Genomic DNA, 20,749 nt, shown 5'->3' with positions numbered 1-20,749 from the left:
CTGATTCTAATAATTTTATTGCAATGCTCTGAACACAAAATAAGATTCACATTGTCAGTTAAAAAGTTCTGGTAGAAATTATTTCCTTTGACCTATATCTCCAATAGTGTATTTTAAGGCTATAATGACCTTATTAATGAGAACTTTTAAAACAACATAAATGGTTTGCTTGTTTATCCTTTCTCTATCAAATCTGTTAGTTGACGTAATTAGAAATTTAAAGTATTCTTAATCTGTAGTCGAACTTCCAAATATTCCTGAATAACTATCTCCTTAGAGTACATAAATATTCTTATGAGATTAAACATTAACAAAATATTGATTCCAATAAATTATGTACCCTTTAAATCCTGACATAATTCAATGTATTGATTTGTCTCTATAACAAGGCATAACAATATAACATAACTAAGACATGTAGTTTCGTGCCAGGGTGTGAATCCTGAGCTTTTGGACCAAGCAATTCCCCAAATAATGACAAAAATTGCTCTAGGACAAGCCTGAAAAATAATTTCATTACTGGTATCATTTCTGACTCAGAGGTAGTAGGCTTCTGAAATTGTGTGAAAAATGAGCATAGGAGTGACACATCGCTTCAGTTTTACTAGTGAAATTGATCTTAAGTTTTTATTGCAAATTTTGTTATATTTTCTTTTATTCTGGAATATATTGCTCTGTGTGTGTGTCTATGTCCCAGGCTTCTTTATTTAAGAACAAAGTGATGAATGACATGGGGATTATAATCAGGAGCATCCCTGAACTTCACCTTCCCTCCAACCACCTCCTCCAAACTCCCTGTCCCCACACCTTCTGTGCTGCCAATTCTTTTCTTAGTGAATAAAGAACTTAATCCCCAAAGCCCTGGTAGAAACCCCAAGGTTTTCCCCTAGCTCTTCCCTTTCCTTTGGCCCCCATTCCTCGGTTTGAAGGCATGGGAAAGCCCAGAGTCGTGACAGACACAGAGGGAAAGGCTTCACTCTCATGGAAAGAGACTGAGGAGTACAGCGTAGTGAAGTGAGGGTCTCTACAGCCTGGGGTGACAAAATAGGGCCCTGGGGCCAGAGGAGAGGGTACTGGTTTCCCTAAGAAAGGAGACTGCCCAATAGCCTCAAAATCCTCTCAGTGCGAATATTCACTTGTGTGATCGTTTGCCCTTCTGGTGACAGTTGCAGAACCATACCTGGACCATGTCCTTCTCAAGCCTGAGCTGCTGGACGATGTGGCTGATCTGCTGCAGTGTGGGTTTTAGACACTTATGTTGAGACAGATTCTGAGGCTATATTTAGGATGAGCAGGAAAGAATGCTCTCATTAATGATATCTACCACTGAAGTGGGATGGGAGCATGGGATCATACTGCAATAGCTAGGAATTTAGTTTATCTATAATAAAAATGGAAAAAAACAGTGGCTTAAACGTGTTACCAGTTTTATATGTCTTTTTCAGTCCAGGGTTGATTTGGTAGATCCACAATGTCCTCAGAGAGCCAGGTCCTTCTCTCTTCCCTTCACCTAGCCATCCTTAACATGTGCTTGTTCCTTTGTAGTCACAAGATGGCTGCTCAAACTCCAGTATTGCATTTGAGTTCCAGATGTAAAGAAAAGTAAAAGGCAAGGTCAGCTAAATTGGCCTTCCACTTTAAGAAAGCATTACCAGAAGCCTCATCCAACAACTTCTACTTACATTTCGTTGGCCAGGTCTGCATAGCATGGTCAGGTCCTTCATCTGCACAGAGTGCTGGGAGATGTAGTTTTAAGCTAAGCACATTTATACACCCAACGAAACTCACGTTCTGTTACTTATGATCAGGGAGAATCCCTATTAGGAAGGCCTCTAACAGTTCGGTCCACCTTTCCTGTTTTATAAATGGGCATCCTTCAGCTTTACTGAACCAGCAAGAACTGCACTCCCCCGCAAGCCCCAACACAGAAGCAGCATTGGTTTTCTGCAAAGTGTTGATAGCAAGTGTGTGCCTCTGAACTGTGTAAAAGATGAGTGTCGGAACAGCACATCTAACACATCAGTGTTTTACAACTGAAACTGAACTTAAAATTTTATCATAAATTTTTGTGTTCTACTTTCTTTTATTCTGGAATATATTACTATAGTTGCGGTCGACATAAATCTCAGGAGCATTGATATCACTGTGAAACAGTTTGTAATTCTTTAAAAGGCTGAACTACAAAGCTAGACAGACCTGGGCTAGGATCCCACACCCACATTTACTAGCAGTGTACTTTGGGCAAGACACTCAATCTCTCTATGCCTCAGTTTCCTAATTTGTAACCTGTGGAGAGTAATTTTTACAGGGAGGGTGATCAGATAATTTATGTCCAAACTGGGAAACTTATGTGCTGGCAGGGGGATATTATTAATAATTATGCTTGAACAAATGGCATAAACCAGGACCACCCCAGGCAAACTGAGGACTATGGTCACCCTATTTTTAGGCACTGTTGAGAGGATTAAATGAGAAGATAAATATAAAGCACTTAGCACAGAGTCTGACACATAGTAAGTGCACATAAATACTGGCCACTACTTGTTTTTATAATTAAATTGAAAAGTTCCATTGTTTTGGCTTTGCTTTTCTCTCTTTTAACAATAATATGCTTGATATTCTTCCTTATGATAAAGAATAATGGGCTGAAGTAAGGAGAGCTTAAACTTTTTTAAGACTGAGAAAAACCTAATAAAAACTCAAACAACCAACTTCTCTAAAGGAGAAGCAATGCTGAAAGACACTGCAGAAACTCCTAGTTATACGGAAGATTCTGGAATGATAGTGCATGACCCATCTGTGAACTGTTTGTACCACTAGAAGCATGAACAGAAGCACTGGAATTTTAATGATTTTGTATGGCATTTCTCAAAGGTTTTGGTCTGAAGATCCTTTTACACTTCAAAAAATTTCTGAGGACCACAAAAGAGCTTTTGTTTATATGAGTTATATCTGTTGATATTAGAAATAAAAATGGAGACAATTTAAAAATATTCATTTAGGGAATTCCCTGCCGGTCCAGTGGTTAGGACTCTGCACTTTCACTGCCGAGGGCCTGGGTTCGATCCCTGGTCCGGGAACTAGGATCCTGCAAGCTGTGCAGCACGGCACCAAAAAGAAAAAGAAAGTCATTCAAAATAACAATAACTTCATCATATATTAACACAACTAACACATTTAAATGAAACTATCTTTACAAAACAAAAATATTAGAGGATTAATGTTTTACCTTTCTACAGATCTCCTTTTGACTGGTTTAGTAGGACTGAAACTGATTCTCATATCAGCCTTTTTTTTTTTTTTAATTTTTATTTATTTATTTATGGCTGTGTTGGGTCTTCGTTTCTGTGCGAGGGCTTTCTCTAGTTGCGGCAAGCGGGGGCCACTCTTCATTGCGGTGCGCGGGCCTCTCACTATCGCGGCCTCTCTTGTTGTGGAGCACAGGCTCCAAACGCGCAGGCTCAGTAATTGTGGCTCACGGGCCTAGTTGCTCTGCGGCATGTGGGATCTTCCCAGACCAGGGCTCGAACCCGTGTCCCCTGCATTGGCAGGCAGATTCTCAACCACTGCGCCACCAGGGAAGCCCTCATATCAGCCTTTTTATGCAATTTGTTGCAATATGTTATTTTGGTGGAAATGTATGAACAAGATATGTTGTTGGAAAAGCGAGGGAGTATTTTAATAGCTTTTCCAGATAATTGTGGTTATTCTTTGATACTACACCAAAACTCCACAGTAGCTTCTTAATTTATTTATTTAATTTATTCAGTTTTGGCTGCGTTGGGTCTTCGTTGCTGCGTGCGGGCTTCGTCTAGCTGCAGCGTACGGGGGCTACTCTTCGTTGCGGTGTGCCGGCTTCTCATTGCGGTGGCTTCTCTTGTGGAGCACAGGCTCTAGGTGTGCAGGATTCAGTAGTTGTGGCACGCGGGCTCTAGAGTGCAGGCTCAGTAGTGTGGTGCACGGGCTTAGTTGCTGTGCGGCATGTGGGATCTTCCCGGAGCAGGGCTCGAACCCGTGTCCCCTGCATTGGCAGGTGGATTCTTAACCACTGTGCCCCCAGGGAAGTCCCCACAGTAGCTTCTTAAAGGTTAGTTATAAAGTGGAATCTGAGATCAGATCGATGAACTTTTTGTACGGTTACATTAAAACACATCAGTCTGTCCTGCACTTTGAATGAATCTTTTACTCATGATTTTGTAACTTCATCCATTAGTCAGTTGGAAAATATCGGGTCACTGAGTTAGGCAGATATTCCAAATGTTTACACATTTCAGAAACTTAATACCTTAGAACATTCTAGAAAACATATGAACACACAGCACACATTCCATTAGCCATCAGAATAATGATGTCATCCCATGTCATGTTGCCTCTGGAAAACTCCATGGTGCATTTGTGAAAAAATAAGAATGATAAAGACAAATCATGTCTTACTATGAAAATAGCTTTGACTGCATGATTCACTGAAAAAGTGTTAGTCTCAGGCCACACTTTAAGAACAGTTGATTAGGTATGATATGACCCATTAAACAAAGAAAGCAAAAAACCTACCACCTCCTTCTCTCTCTCTCTCTTAAACCAGTAGACAGTATGTCATAACACACAAACAGTAAAATACTAAAACACAGTCCCAAGTGGCAGATTCAAGTTTCTTTACATGAAGATAAGTAGACAAGCTTATAGAAACAGATGGCTTCTAATTTAAAGGTCTTTCTCATTTTTTGGAGTTTGAACCCTGTTAATCATTAGCATTTCAATGCATAGGGGGCAACTATCTTTGGGGAGTTCAAAATGCTTCACTTCTTCCTCTTTTCCCCATCCCACCCCCCCAGACTCTTTGCAGAAACATATGGGGTGGCAGAACCCCACTAAAAATATTTTAGTACATGTTTTCTGTCTGCAACCTGAACTGGAAGCTACCCATTTACTTTGGAACACGTTTTCTTTGCAAGTATAGGATAGAAGATGATATTCTTACCTGGAGTTGGTCACGTGTGACGAACTGCTAGATAAATCCATTTTGCCCTCCTTGTTCTGTTACTCCTGGCTTTTCAAAGTAGGATGATGGGGCAGGTTGATCGTATTTTTTTTGGAAAAAGCCACTCGCTAACTGGTTTAGGCTGTAGGAACTTCAGGAAGCAATACTGCCAAGGAGAAACGTTTTTAGGCACCTTGTCCCTTACTTTTCTATTCAGTTTCCCAGTGCACTTATCACATCCTTCTGGCTGCGTGGCAGGTCCCACTGTGTGGCCCACCCGGGGCCTATCCTCCTGGGAAATGAACTGCCTTCAAGATTACCTACTCCTTTGCCTCCTCCTTTATTCTTCAGCAAACACCCTTTGTGTTCTTTCAGTGAAGTCTCATTTTAGCTTAGGTGAGTCCAGACTGAGACAGTGTTAGTGGATGTCAAGTCAATTAAAATTATTTACACTAAGGCATGCATGATGGATGGCTACCAAGTGTTTAAGAACTAAGAACCAACTGATGCACTGAACAAATAAACTTGAAAACGGGTGACTACATGTAGCCATTAAATGCATTGCTCAGCTTCTCTTTGCAACCATATTAAAACCCCATAAGCCACTAATAAGGACCTGCTGTGTAGCACAGGGAACTCTACTCAATACTCTGTAATGGCCTATGTGGGAAAGGAATCTAAAAAAGAGTGGTATATGCATATGTATAACTGATTCACTTCGCGTACACCTGAAACACAACATTGTAAATCAACTATAACCCAATTAAAATTTTTAAAAAAACCCAAACCAATAAGCCATTTAAGTTTTAATCTATGATAATTGTCCCAAGTGCCCAGTCTGTAACTGAAAGGCTAACCTAGTAATGCAAGAAATGAGACGTGAGGTCACCGAATGGTTATGCTTTGCAGCCCCACAGGTTTGGATAGTTAAGGTGAAAGAGGGAGAAGTGCCAAAAGGGCAGCTCTCATTTGAGCAAGATGTTTTGACTTCAAGGCCGCCGGTAAAAATTCTGGGGTTTCCAGGAGTTCCTTTCGACGTTTCATTATTCCTCGTATTGACTTTTTTTTTTTTTTTTTTTTTTAAACTTCAGTGTTATGGAAGCGCCAGGTTGGGATTTCCAACTGTGTTTTTAGGTCAAGATGGGGCCTGGAACTTGGGTGTACAAGAGATAGTTTAAGCTAACGCCATCTCCGCCCTCTCTTCCAGGGTGTCCTCTCTTCCTCTCTCGCAGCTGTTCCAACCTCCCTCCGGGCTTGGCTGAGGGGAGACGACGGGGTGATTACCCAGCCCAGAAGGTCATTAACGGCATTATTCCTGAGTCTTCAGATTCTTGCTCTCGCCGTGACCTGTCAACAGGCAGGCGGTGCGGCCCCTGCGAAGATCCAGAGCCGCTGCTGCGCGCTGGACGCAAGCAACAGGCACGACCGGCGTGCCGTCGCTCCGAGAGTCTCCAGCGCCAGCAGTGGGCGGCGCACGAATCTTCTCCTTTCTTTAACTCTTCTTCACAGAGTCCCACCCCCATCGGAAGTGGAGCCGTCTCTACGTTCCCCCACTTCCGGGCCAGACGGCCGTCGCTTGGCGGGAGCGAGCACGCCCGTGCGCGGCAACTTTGTTCCCGCCTCCTTTGCCCCGACACCACTCACCTTGGGCTTTCTCGGAGCGCGACGTGCGTGCGCGCCCCCGGCCTTGCGTCAGGGCCGAAGAGGGGAAAGGCCGAAAGAGCGAGGCTAGAAGGAGGGGTTGTGGAGGTTAGGGCCCAACCAGCAACTCCCATCTCCCTCCCTCCTCCTGACGAGGAGCGGAGAGGGAAGGGGAGGAGCGAGCTGGGCCGGCCGCGCACACCAGGAGCCTCCTCGTGGAGGGGGGCAGCGGAGGAAAGGGGCAGCACCGCCACCTCTGCTCGCGGCGGCGAAGGAAGAAGAAAGTCAGGGCCCATACCCACCCCCACAGACTCAGAAACGCCCCCCCTCCGCCCCATCTCCCCGGAAACAGCCCCCCGCCCAGCCCCGCACACTCGCTGCCCCAACCGTGAGCCGCAGCCCGGTCGCCCCCGCCTCGCCCCGCCCCGCCCCGCCGCCCGTCCCTGCGGGCCGCAGAGTGCGCGAGGCCCTAGGCCGGGAGTTGTTGTCAGGCCCAGGCCACTTCTGAGGCGCCCGCCGTGTGTCGCCGCCACCACAGGAGGACAACGTCGACGAGGAGAAGGAGGCGACGGAGGCGTGTTGTTGTCTCGCCCACTCCCCTCCCCTGAACTCGCACCCAACGTCAGGGCCCGATGGAGTGAAGCGGAGACGAAGGTGGTACTTCCGCGTTGCGCTGCCCGAGCCGAGAGCGCGGCCGAGGTCGCTCTCCCCCACCCCCGGGGGCACTTGGAGGACTCCGGACTCCCCCGCAGGTCAGCGCCCGGCGCATCTGGTGTTTTTGCTGCCGAGACTAGAAAGACGAGCACGATTGGGAGCTCATCCGCCCGGATTCCCTGCTTCCCTCGGGCCCGGAGGCCGCTGCGTACCCCACTGTGACCTGGAACCCAGGGACCCGAGTCCCGACCCGGATTATCGTGGCGCGTCTCCCGGCCGGCCCTGGTGCTCGGTGTCCCTCCGCCGCCGCCGTTCCCGTTTCCGGCGTGGGAGATGGCCAGGATCTGACCCGGCAGGAGGCCGCACCCGCGCCGCGCTCTGCGGCGGGCTTTAGGCGATGCCGAGCAGCTCGGACACGGCGCTGGGGGGAGGCGGGGGCTTGAGCTGGGCGGAGAAGAAGTTGGAGGAACGTCGCAAGCGGAGGCGATTCCTGTCCCCTCAGCAGCCGCCGCTGCTGTTGCCGCTCCTGCAGCCGCAGCTCCTGCAACCGCCGCCGCCCCCGCCGCCTCTGCTCTTCCTGGCTGCTCCCGGCACGGCCGCCGCCGCAGCCGCCGCCGCCGCGGCCTCCTCCTCTTGCTTCAGCCCGGGCCCCCCTCTGGAGGTCAAGCGGCTGGCGAGAGGCAAGAGGCGCGCAGGAGGGCGGCAGAAGCGGCGCCGCGGACCCCGCGCCGGGCAGGAGGCGGAGAAGCGTCGGGTCTTCTCGCTGCCCCAGCCGCAGCAGGACGGCGGTGGCGGTGCTAGTAGCGGCGGGGGTGTGACCCCGCTGGTGGAGTACGAGGATGTAAGCTCCCAGTCCGAGCAGGGGCTGCTGCTGGGGGTGGCCAGCGCGGCAACGGCGGCGACGGCTGCCGGGGGAACGGGAGGCAGCGGCGGGAGTCCGGCCTCCTCCTCCGGCACCCAGCGGCGCGGGGAGGGGTCGGAGCGCAGGCCCCGCCGGGACCGCCGCAGCAGCAGCGGCCGCAGCAAGGAGCGCCACCGTGAGCACCGGCGGCGGGACGGGCAGCGCGGCGGCGGCGGCGAGGCCTCCAAGTCCCGCAGCCGCCACGGCCACGGCGGCGAGGAGCGGGCCGAGGCCGCCAAAAGCGGCAGCAGCAGCAGCAGTGGCGGCCGCCGGAAAAGCGCCTCGGCCACGTCTAGCAGCAGTAGCAGCCGCAAGGACCGAGACCCGAAGGCCCACCGGAGCCGGACTAAGTCGTCTAAGGAGCCTCCGTCGGCCTACAAGGAGCCGCCCAAGGCCTACCGGGAGGACAAGACCGAGCCCAAGGCCTACAGGCGGCGGCAGCGGTCCCTGAGCCCGCTGGGAGGCCGGGACGACAGCCCGGTGTCCCACAGGGCCTCGCAGAGCCTGCGGAGCCGCAAGTCCCCCAGCCCGGCGGGAGGCGGCAGCAGCCCCTACTCGCGGCGTCTGGCCCGCTCCCCGAGCCCTTACAGCCGCCGCCGCTCCCCCAGCTACAGCCGCCACAGCTCCTACGAGCGGGGCGGCGACGTGTCCCCCAGCCCATACAGCAGCAGCAGCTGGCGCCGCTCCCGGAGCCCCTACAGCCCTGTGATCAGGTGAGTCCGGCGTCCCGGTGTCTGTCTCGGGGCTGGGCCGGCCAGAGCCCCGGAGGCAGGGCAAGAGGCGATGGGGCGCTGCAGCATTCCAGTCGGCCGGCGAGGCGAGAAAACCTCACCTGGCACGGGGCTTCCGGTGGGGAGGGGCGTTTTCGCGCGCCCCGAGCACCTTGTGGGGGCTTCGGAGGGGACAAAGCAACAGGTCCGGCAGAGTTTCTCCTAGCTCTGGCGGGGAAGGGTTCTGAGGAAGGGTTCACCGTTTTAAACGTGTTGGCGTTAATCCGTTAAACGGGTTTCACTAAACTGTTTGCTTTTCCAGCTCAGTTGCTTTGGGTCAGCCTGGAGGGGGATTTGTCACAGTTTTGAAAGCCCTCCGAAGAGGTTTCGTTGCTGGAGACTTAGGAGTGGATTGCAGCTTAGGGAGTAAGCATTTGTAAAGGAGAATCGGCGCCAGGTGCTGATGTCAGAGTTAGATGTGGGTTGCAAATGTTTCGTATGATTAGTACAGCGGTGGGAAAAGCAGCCTTTCTGTCAAGTTCATTCTTTCAATATGTGAAAAAGCTTACGCTTCTAAATTCGGAAGATAAGGAAGATAACTCATTTTATGGTATTCTGGTGTGGAATAGTTTTTTTTTTCACCTGACCTTCCAAAGTCATGATTTTAAGAAGTAGAAAAAAATGATGAGATTGTGGTTTCTGTGTTGGTTTGTGGTGACACCCAGTTGCTAATAACGTAATATAAACATAAGCTAGTTGGTGTAATCCAGTGTAGCCACCGAGTGAATGGCTTAGTACTAGACGTTTCTTAAACTATCACACTATCTGCTAGTATTTTAAATTACTGTTTACACTTACTTTAAAGTTAACTAGACCTTTAAGTGTCAGGATCTTTGTTCACATATCTTTGAAAGGTATACTTTAATCTAGTGAAATTGGAGTAAATCTTTAATATAGCTGTTAATGCCTTGCCTGTTATATAATGCTGTTCTCCAAAAACGGTGTGTGCCTTGATATATATTTATCTGTTAAGCAAAATGAATTAAAAGTAACTCCTGAGGATACTGCAGGTTCTTAAATTTTTAGATGTCTAGAAATTCTAGGCCTTATAGTTTAGAGTATTACGAATTGTTTGCATCCGTTGTTTTTTCCTATTGGTTTTACTTTTCAGTAATGCCAAGCAGCTGCTGAGTACCTCTAAGCACGGTTATGTTGAATCTCAGTACAACATGTGTACCAGTAAAATTAGATCTCTTTGAAGCGTCAGCCTAGTAAGTGTAAAGATGTGATGCTAGTGGAGATCTGTGTGTGTTTGTCTTTAAACCAAAACAGCTGTATAAATCTCTTCATTCTTGCAGGGTTCAAGCACACTTTCAATGCTAGTTGATGCCTTAAGCAAAGACTATCAACATTGAAAACTCATTTCACCATATCTAGCTTCTGTGTTTTGTATGAGTTTATATTTTACTTTAATTAAAATAGGTTTGCCAAAAGGCTTGCATTTTTTGCAGATGAATTTGTTTTTGACAGAGTAGGTCAAAGTTTCAGTGCTTTAGATAGCAATTTTAAGTGTATGATGCAATTTTAAGAATGGATTTTGTGTTTATCAGGCCTTTTAGTTGCTGGATACTTCAGTGAGGTCCTTTATTATCTGATAGTGCTGTGTATTTTATATTTATTTCAGAGCAGTGGTATGTGCATTTGGGATTATTTGTATTTAGCAAATATTTATTGAGCACGTATTATATGCCAGATACTGTTTTAAGGACTGGAATATAGCAATGAAGAGAGACAAGGTCCTTGCCCTCATGAAGCTTGCGTTCTAGAGGACCATTCGTTACTGAAGCTTTTACTGGTGTCTGTATTGACCACCAGTGTTTCTAAGTGGTTGGATTTGGAAGAAGCTTTAGAATATTTTGGCCAACATTCCTGACATCCAGCGTTTTGGTTGTGTGCCTGTATACATCTAGAGGTGGGAAGATGTTACTTTGAGACAGCTTATTCCATTAGATTTGGGACTTGCTGGTTTGCCCAGTGCCTTAGCAACACCCTGGGAGACTCAGTTTCCTAAACTGTAACCGCGAAATACTTGGTTTTTTTTTATTATTCCAAGGATTAAATGAAAATTTGTGTTTTATGTACACTTAAAATTGGTGAATTTTGCTGTACTTAAATTACATCTCAAGCTGATTTTTTTTTTAAAGGGAAAAAAGAGAAGATTTGTGTTTTGGAAAGTGTAGAAATATTATAGACTGTTACAGAAATGTAACATGGTGGAATTTTTATTGAATAGCTTGAAATGCTAGAATTCTTCATATTGAAACAGAAATCTGCCTCCACGTAACTTCTACTCCTTGCTTCAAGTTTAACTTTTTGGAATAGTTCAGAGCAAACCTGTATGCTGCCTCTTCAAAATGTAAAGACAGTTGTTTTGTCTTCTGAGTCTTTTCTTCTCTGGGTCAAAAAACTCATTTTCCATACAGTTTTTGATTTCACATTATATCATACCTAGTTTGTCAAATGTCCTACTTAAAATATGGGGCCCAGAATTTATAGTTAACATAGTTGATTGAAGAACTTGATTTTTAAATATAACAAATGTGTTATTACTGTTTTGGAATAATTAATTGAACTATCTTGTCCAACTTAATGCAAAAAGTTTTGTTTAAGTCATGGTGATAGGTGGCCCATGTTGTTTAACGAATCGACTCTTGGATTGCGAGCTCCATGAAGGCAATTATCCTGTCTTGCTGACCGTTGTATTCCTAGTGCTCAGTGTAGTATCTGGCACAAGTAAACTCTTAATAATTGCTGAATGGGTAAAGGAAGGGATGATGGCGTTTATTGAGCATGTGAAATATTGTGGGCCTGGATATGTAAGGATTTAATAGAGACTGTGTGTTTTGCTATAGGAAATAGCAGAGTGGTCTTTTTCCAGCCCACATGGAGCTTGTATATGAATGAATTGTCACTGTAGATATTTTTAAGGAAATGCATGCACATTCAAAATGGTATTGAGACCATGGAATGAAGATTTTCTCTGTGTTAGTTCCTAGAATAAATCCTCTCTATTCTATTGACTTCTACTTCACAACCTGCTCTTTGCCACCATCTGAATCTTCAGCCCTCTGCTGCTCATGCTTTTCATCAAGTCCCTTCTTAGCTTTCCTTTTTCCCCTGTGTAACCGGGTTACCATATTTTCTTTGCTACTTGACTGTTGGGGTGTGAGAAGTCATATAATTCTGCTGATTGGCCTTATAATAAATGTGCAGGTGGACTGAAGAGAGGGGCTGTTCAGAATGAGAGGCAGTGGTACTGACATTTAGGTTTTACTGAATGCCAGACATTGACAAATACTTAACGTATATTCACCTCCAAAACCCATGTTGTGGTTGGAACATTCCTGTTGATAGATTGGGAAACGGAAGCTCTAAAAAGTTAAGTGATTTGTTCCAAGGTCAGCTTGGATTCAAACCCTGGGCTGATTCTGAAGTACAAGCTCTTGATACTGTGCTGTATTGAACCACACATGGGGTTCAAGGGAGCAGACCACCTCACTTAATGATCTGTTTTGCTAAAATTCACCCCCTGTTTGGATATTTATGTGTTAATTTCTGTTTCCTGGCCATCTTTGCAGCATTTTGAAGATTAAAAAAACCAAATTCTTCTAAAGGTTCTTTCAGCTCATTTTGTCTTTTAATTTGTAGGTTTTACGAATAGGAGGCTAAAAACATTTTTTGAAGACACTAATAATAGTTATTGAGGGTTGTTTTGCAATGGAATGTCTTGGTCTGAAGTCACTCAAGTCAGACCAGTTACAATCAGTACAATAAATTGTTATATATAATTGATTCTCTCTCTGAAATGTGGAAGTTCTCTTCCACCAAGAAGCAGCAGAAGCCTCTGTTATGGAATAATATTGAGACCCTGAGAATCTAAAGATGGGCATACCCTAGATGGAAATTTAAATGAATTTATTAGTATTCACTTGCATATGATACGCGGTATCTCTTGTGGATTATTTAGTGTTTTGTCCTAAAAACTAGTGCTCAAAAATATATGAAATGAAGACATTCCAGAATTTTTAAAAAGCTATTACTCATAAAATACTGATTTGATATGTACTTACTGGAAATAAGTCATGAATATCCTCAGATGAATTCTTAAAATGCTTTTCAAAAGTGTTAAAAATACAGGATAGTTGGATAAATGCAGAAACACTCAGAAGGAGTGGGAATTTAGGTGAACTGTCTTAAGTCTCCAAACTGTAATCCTTTCATTCCCAAGATGGGCTTGTGTTTTGCTGCTTCTCTGACCCAACCTTGCCTGACATTTACATCTACTCATTCTCTATCACATTTTTGTTCTAACACTAATATTTATTCCATTTCCAGTACCTTAGTTCAAGCCCTCATTTGTAATCAGACTTCCTGTTATTCTTTTCTTCCCAATTCATTCTTTATTCAGGAGAGTTTGCTGAAAATTTTGGTTAGATTGTATCACTTCCATTAGTTAAGTCCAAATTTTCTAATGCATTGTCATGTAATGCCTTTTATGATCTGGTCCCATTCTATCAGAGTTCTATTTTTAGAGGCACTTTTATTTCTCTACATTTTTCCTTTTGTTGATCTTTTAGCTTGAAATGCCTTTTTTCCTCTTCTCTGCCTCCAGCTTTGCGTTCAAAACCCAGCTCAAATTCCACCATCTTGAGACCTTTACTCCATTCATCCAGAAAAAGTTAATTCCTTTTCTTATACCCCTACGGCACTTTGTTTTATCTTTGCTGTAGAGCTTTTAAAAATTTGTGTTTTCCCTACTAGATTGTAAGCTCCTAGAGGACAAATTCCAAAGTGTATTTATTAGTGGTTGAATTAATTTGAATATTTTTGTACACAGATTAATGCAAACCAGCTTTTGCATAAATGCCAGTTGTATCTCTAAATTTACTTGCTGTTTTGGTTTATGTATACTCTAGGATGGTGGAAGTAATTGTTTTGATTTATAAGGAGAAAATTTAAGAACCTCCCCCTTCTAGCTTATGCTTTACTGGAATGAGTCAAGGATGCTGGGAGTCACTTTTAGTGTGAATAGAATAAATTCAGGGACTTCCCTGGCAGTCCAGTGGTTAAGACTCTGCATTTCCAATGCAGGGGGCACGGGTTCCATCCCTGGTCCGGGAAGTAAGATCCCACATGCTGCCTGCCCGGCGCTGCCAAAAAAAAAAAAAGAATAAATTCAGACTTAGTATTTATATTTGCACTCTGTTGTATGATCATGATAAATGATCTGTTTTTCTTGGTGAAAATTTTCTGAGTAGACTGTATGTCAAGCTATTATTTCCTGACTCTGAAAAATTAATAGCTATTTTTGAAAAACCAGCTGAAAATTAATGTTGCTTAATATTCATATTTACGGTCATTTAAATCTTTTCTCTTATTCTGTATGTTTTCTATGAATATCACTTAAGTTTTTGTTGTTATTTTTGTTTTTGTTTGGCTTTGTTTCATATGCAGATATCTGTAAACTTTAAAGTGGGTGTTGGAAGCAAAAGTATTAAGAAAAGTATTACTTATTCACAGTGATTTTGTTCCTTGAATTTCTGCACATGCAAATTATGGTAGAATCTAGTGTTCTTAATATATTTGGAAAATAAATGTAGGTGAGAAGATTAAAGTCTAGGTTAAAAACTGGAATTTGCATAAAATGGAAATGAAAAAGGTGGTGAGAGGAACTGAAAATGAAAGTAGTTAATGGGCTGCATGCCCATTTTCTGTTTCTTTTCCGTTTTTTGCATTTTCAGTTGCATAGGGATACTTTCACTGAGGTATTTTTATTGACACTTCAAACTTAATTTATCCACCATTAAATTAATTATTTCACTTCTGTTGGAGTCATTTCTTTTTCTGATATTGCTCTTCATTATTTTTCACATATCTACAAAGAATAATAGAGGCTCATGGTAGAAATTTTGTTAGTACAGAAAAGTATGAGATTAAAAGTCCCTTTGAATCCAGCTACCTGAGATGGTCACCCTCATGACATTTTGATGAACATTCTTCTAGACTTCTATGCGTATATGCATAAGGACATAAGATTTTACATAACATACTACAATGCTATTTTGTATCCTGTACTCCATAGTATAGTCTTTATATTGGCTCCTAGTATTCTGCTGTATGGATATACCATAACTTCTTTAGTCAAGTCCATTTTGCTAGATTCTTATTTTTTTTATTTTTTGTTTTTTTCTATGTTTATGCATCTGTCGCAGAATTTTTGTGTGCATTTGCCCATTATCTCCTCTAGATTGGATTTCCTAGGGATAAAATTGCTGGGGTCAAAAATGGTTTACAGGTTTATAATTCTGATACACTGTCATATTACCCTTTTAGAAGACTTTTACCAATTTATATTTCCCAACAGTGTGAGAATGCCTGTTTCTTCAGTCCCACCATCACTTGGAGTTGTCAGATGTCTCGTTATTTTTTTTCATTTGTGTTTCTTTAATATCTAATAAGGCTGCCTTTCTTTTCATCTGTATGTTGGATGTTCTAATTTCTTGATTCATTATTTTGTTTGATGTTTTTGTAAGAGCTCTTTGTATTAGAGATATTAAGTGTTTTTTGTGGTATTAGTATTTTTGTGAGTCTTTTAACCTTGTTTATGTAACGTCTAGTTTTAAGAACTTTTTGATTTGTGTGCGTGTGCACACGTGTTTTAAATGGCAGTAGTTTCTCCCAAGCATCCAGTGCCAAAACCTTAGTAATACTTATCTCCTTTCCCTCCTGAGTTCTACTGAATTGCTTGTTCTAATTTGTCCTTCTGTAATGATCTTTGGTCTACTCTTTTTTTTTTAAATTAATTAATTAATTATTTTTGGCTGCGTTGGGTCTTCATTGCTGTGTGCAGGCTTTCTGTAGTTGCGGAGAGCAGGGGCTACTCTTCATTGCGGTGTGTGGCCTTCTCGTTGCAGTGGCTTCTCTTATTGCAGAGCACGGGCTCTAGGCACGTGGGCTTCAGTAGTTGTGGCATGTGGGCTCAGTAGTTGTGGCTCACAGGCTCTAGAGCACAGGTTCAGTAGTTGTGGCGCATGGGCTTAGTTGCTCCATGGCATGTGAATCTTCCTGGACCAGGGCTCGAACCTGTGTCCCCTACATTGACAGGTGGATTCTTAACCACTGTGCCACCAGGGAAGCCCTGGTCTACTCTCATTTAGTTCGAAACTCTGTAGCTTACATCCTTATTGTTGATTCTGATTGCATTTGGGCTTTTCCTCTTTGAGCCCTTCCTGTTTTCTGCATTAAAATTAATCTCAAAATACCACTTTGATTCTGTCATTTTTCTGTAAAATATGTTTACAGAGTCAAATTCTTGAACTGGGCATTTAAGATTCTCCACCATAGACTGACCCAAAATAACCTTATTTCTCACTGTATGTGTTGATGACAGTACAAACTGGACTCCTTACCACTTTAAAAACATGGAGTTGTAAGCCCCCGGTACGTTAGTTCATGCCCTGCCCTCAATTGGCCAATCCTACTTGTCCCTTTTTTCAACCATAGTTCATGTGTCATCTACGAAGCCTTCATTAATCTCATCCCAAAGTGATTTCTCTTAATGCTTATTGCCCCAAGATCACTTTTATGAATACTTATTATATCCAGGTTTGGATTAATTAGAGTTCTCCACCCCCACCCCTGTATATTGGACAAGTTTCTTTCATTCATTTTAAAAACTAGTTTTATTGAGGTATAACTTTACATATAGTACAGTTCACCAGTTTTAAGTGTACAATTAAATGGGTTTGATGAATCACCACAATCATGATAACTGGAACATTTCTATTGCCCCCCAAAAGTTCCCTGTGCCTCTTTGCAGTCCGTCCCCTACTCTTACCTGTGGTCCTTGGCAACCACTAATTTACTTTCTGTCACATTAGTTTTCCCTTTCTTGATGTCATATAAATGGAATTATATGGTATGTAATCTTTGTTGTCTGCCTTTCACTTAACCCGCTTTTGAGATTCGCTGATGTTGTTGCATGTTCCAGTGGTTTGTTCCTTTTTATTGCTGAGTCATATTCCATTTATGAATATACTGCCATTTGCTTATCCCATTACCCAGTTGATAAACAATTGAGTTGTTTCCAGTTTTGAGCTGTCATGAACAAAGCTGCTGTGAACATTTGAATATAGATCTTTTGTTTTTATTATTTGTGAGCAAATTAGGGGTGGGACTACTGTGTTGTATGGTTAAGTGAATGTTTGACTTTATAAGAAAATGCCAGCCTGTTTTCCAAAGTGGCTGTACCATTTTGCGTTCTAGTCAGCCGTGTATGAGCATTCCAGTTGCTTCACATTCTCACTGAGACTTCAGTTTTTGTCAGTCTTTGATTTTAGCTGTTCTAGTAGAGGTATAGTGGTATATCATTGTGGTTTTATTTGCAATTCCCTAATGACTAATAATGTTGAGCATCTTTCTGTATGCTTATTTGCTCTTCGTGTCTTTTGAGAAGTGTCTTAAAATGTTTTGTCCATATTCTTTATGAATTGGGTTGTTTGTCTCATTGAGTTCTGTACATATTTTGGATACAAACTCTGTATCAGATACATGTTTTGCAAAGGTGAGCCACTGGCTCACCTTTCCTTAACAGTAGTTTCAAAAGCAGAAGTTTTAAATTTTCATGAAATCTCATTTGGCAATTTTTTCTTTTATGATTTGTGTTCTTTGTCATCGCCTGTGCCCTCAAACTTTGCCTAACTCATGTTCACAGGTTTTTTTCTCCTTGGGTTTTTTTTTAACTTTTTTTTTTTTTTTTTAATTGAAGTGTAGTTGATTTTCAGTGTTGTGTTTCTGGTGTACAGCGAAGTGATTCAGTAATTTATATATACTTTTTCATTATAGGTTATTATGAGATATTGAAAATAGTTCCCTGCACTTACACATCCTTGGTTTTGTAATATACATCTTTAATTTATCACAGTCTATCTTCAAGTATAATATAACAGGGGCTTCCCTGGTGGCGCAGTGGTTGAGGATCTGCCTGCCAATGCAGGGGACACGGGTTCGGGCCCTGGTCTGGGAAGATCCCACATGCCACGGAGCAGCTGGGCCCGTGAGCCACAACTACTGAGCCTGCGCGTCTGGAGCCTGTGCCCCGCAACGGGAGGGGCCGCGATAGTGAGAGGCCCGCGCACCGCGATGAAGAGCGGTCCCCGCACCGCGATGAAGAGTGGCCCCCGCTTGCCGCAACTAGAGAAAGCCCTCGCACGAACCGAAGACCCAACACAGCCAAAAATAAAGAATAAATAAATAAATAAAGTAGCTATAAAAAAAAAAAAAAAAAAAAAAAAAAAAAAAAAGTATAATATAACATTACAAGAGCATACCTCCATTTTCTTCTTGTCTTTTGTACTGTTCTTGTCATATGTTTTATTTCTACATATGTATAACTTACGTATGTTACGTATAGACATGAAATTTAAAATGAGAAAAGTCATTTACCTACCTTTATATATACCTTTTCAAACATTTCTCTTTCCTTTGTGTAGATCCAGATTTTAATATAATATTTTTCTCTGGCCAGAGGGATGGCTTTGAACGTTTCTTTTAGTGCAGCTCTGCTGTTTTGTCTGTCTGAAAAAGCCTCCATCGTGAAAGATATTTTTGCTAGGTATAGAATTCTGTATATATGTATTTTCCCCCTGGGTACTCTGACTTATTTCACTTCTGGCTTGTGTAGTTTGACGAGAGTTTCCATAATAATTTGTTTTTGCTTCAGCCACTGGATTTTTAAAAAAATTTATTTTTATTTATTTATTATTTTTGGCTGTTTTGGGTCTTCGTCGCTGCGCGTGGGCTTTCTCTAGTTGTGGTGAGCGGGGGCTACTCTTTGTTGTGGTGCGCGGGCTCTAGAGCACATGGGCTTCAGTAGATGTGGCGCGTGGGGTCTGTAGTTGTGGCTCGTGGGCTCTAGAGCGCGGCTCAGTAGTTGTGGCGCACGGGCTTCATTGCTCCGTGGCATGTGGGATCTTCCCGGACCAGGGCTCGAACCCGTGTCCCCTGAATTAGTAGGCAGATTCTTAACCACTGCGCCACCGGGGAAGGCCCAGCCACTGGATTTTAAGTTCCATAAGTTTCTTGTTTAATCTTAGTGTCTCTTAAGCACCTGCCACCTGTTGTATCTATAGGTGATAGATACGTGACAAATAATATTAAATTGATTTGGATAATAAAATATCCAGCACCTCAGAATTTAAAAAATTTCACAGGGATTGCATTGAATCCGGAGATTAATTTGAGAGTATTCCTATCTTAATAATGTTGCCATCTAATACATGAAAATGGAATGTCTTTCCATTTATTTAGATTTTCCTTAATCTTTTCAATTTTTAAAAAATGTTTCAGGGTACAATCCTTGAACTACTTTTGTTAAATTCCTAGGTATTTTTTTTAAGGCTGTTATAGTGGGAATTGTTTTTGTAATTTAATTTTGATTGTCCATGGCTAGTGTATAGAACTACAATAAATTTTGCTATTAACAGGGTCTAATATTGGCTTGTGAATAAATTCATGATGACTAGAGTTAGACTAATCAAAAGTATGTGCCTTCATGCAAATCAAGTATTAAGCCCTTCCTGTGCTATTCTCACCATCTTTCCTTTTTCTCTCTTCAAAAACACGTCTCAAGACATGATTCAGTGAAACATGAAGACAGGGTTATGCTCAGTGGATTAGAACTTGTTTGCCTGAGCAAACCTGCAGAAAGTCAGCCATCTGTCATTTTTTTTTTTTTTTAACTTTCAGTGTTGCATTAGGAACATAAAGGAAAGGAAATACACCTTCAGAATAAACATGAAACATTTCAGTGTTATGTTATTTACTTTTTCTAGTTTTTAAAATAACTGTACAATTTACTTTTATTTTAAATAGTACAATCAGTGGTCTTTAGTGTATTCACAGAGTTGTGCAAACATTGCCACTAATTTTAGAACATTTTAATCAAACGTGAAAGAAACTCGGTGGTAGTCACTCTGCATTCCCACCTCCCCAAGTCTCTGACAACCGCCAATCTACTTTCTTGTTTCTATGGTCTTGCCTTTTCTGGACATTTCATATAAATGGAATCATACAGTTTATGGTCTTCTGTGACTGGCTTTTTTCATTAAACTTAATGTTTCTAAGGTTCATATATGTTGTAGCATGTATCAGTACTTCATTCCATTTTTAGCAAAGTAGTGTTCCATTATATGGATATACCATATTTTACCATCAGTTGATGGATACTTGGGTTGTTTACACTTTGGTCTGTTATGAATAATGCTCCTTTGAACACTTGTGTACAGTTTTTGCATGGAGATATGTTTTTATTTCTCTTGAGTATATACCTAAGAGTGGAATTTCTGAGTCATATGGTAAGCTTATGTTTAACATTTTAAGAAACTGCCAAACTATTTTTCAGAGTGGCAGCATCAATTTTTATATTCCAACCAGCAGTATGTTAGAGTTCCAGTTTTTCCACATCCTTGACAGTAGTTGTTTTTTTAATCATAGACATCTTTATGTTTAAAGTGCTATCTTATTGTGCTTTTGATTTCATTTCCCTAATGACTAATAATGTTGAGGGTTTTTTTCATGTGTTTATTGGCCATTTGTATATCTTTTGGGGGGAAATGTTTATTCAGATCCTTTACCTATTTTAAAAGCTGGTTGCCTTCTTATTGTTGAATCTTAAGAGTTCTTTATATATTCTGGATCCAAGTCCCTTAATATGACTTGCAACATTTCTCCTTCTCCTAGAGAGACAAACTCTTGTGTTTGGGAGAGTCAACTTTAATTTAGTACAATGAAATGGAGTCTTCCGCA

At 42.5% G+C, this 20,749-nt stretch overlaps 1 protein-coding gene and 1 long non-coding RNA gene across 5 annotated transcripts in view; one reads left to right on the top strand and one right to left on the bottom strand.

Annotated features, from left to right (window-relative positions):
- The window catches only part of LOC309666289, a 157,736-nt gene extending 151,121 nt beyond the window's left edge, over nucleotides 1-6,615 (bottom strand). The window contains exons 1-2 of the long non-coding RNA XR_014266998.1: nucleotides 4,979-6,615; nucleotides 1,424-3,095 (exon numbers count right to left, since the gene is read on the bottom strand). This is a non-coding gene — a long non-coding RNA (uncharacterized lncRNA). The remainder of the gene's footprint in view (nucleotides 1-1,423; nucleotides 3,096-4,978) is intronic.
- A 928-nt stretch (nucleotides 6,616-7,543) lies between these two features.
- Nucleotides 7,544-20,749, top strand: part of CDK13 (cyclin dependent kinase 13) — a 112,707-nt gene continuing 99,501 nt past the window's right edge. For all 4 annotated transcript variants that reach the window (XM_082473407.1, XM_082473405.1, XM_082473406.1 and 1 more), the window contains exon 1: nucleotides 7,544-8,887. In XM_082473407.1, the coding sequence (XP_082329533.1) occupies nucleotides 7,671-8,887 (1,217 nt within the window). In that variant the 5' untranslated portion in view covers nucleotides 7,544-7,670. The remainder of the gene's footprint in view (nucleotides 8,888-20,749) is intronic.

Source organism: Balaenoptera physalus (assembly GCF_965194825.1).
Source record: "Balaenoptera physalus genome assembly, chromosome: 8".
Classification (NCBI taxonomy): Eukaryota; Metazoa; Chordata; class Mammalia; order Artiodactyla; family Balaenopteridae; genus Balaenoptera; species Balaenoptera physalus.
Note: the sequence above shows the minus strand (reverse complement) of the source record. Positions and strands in the feature narration are given on the sequence as shown.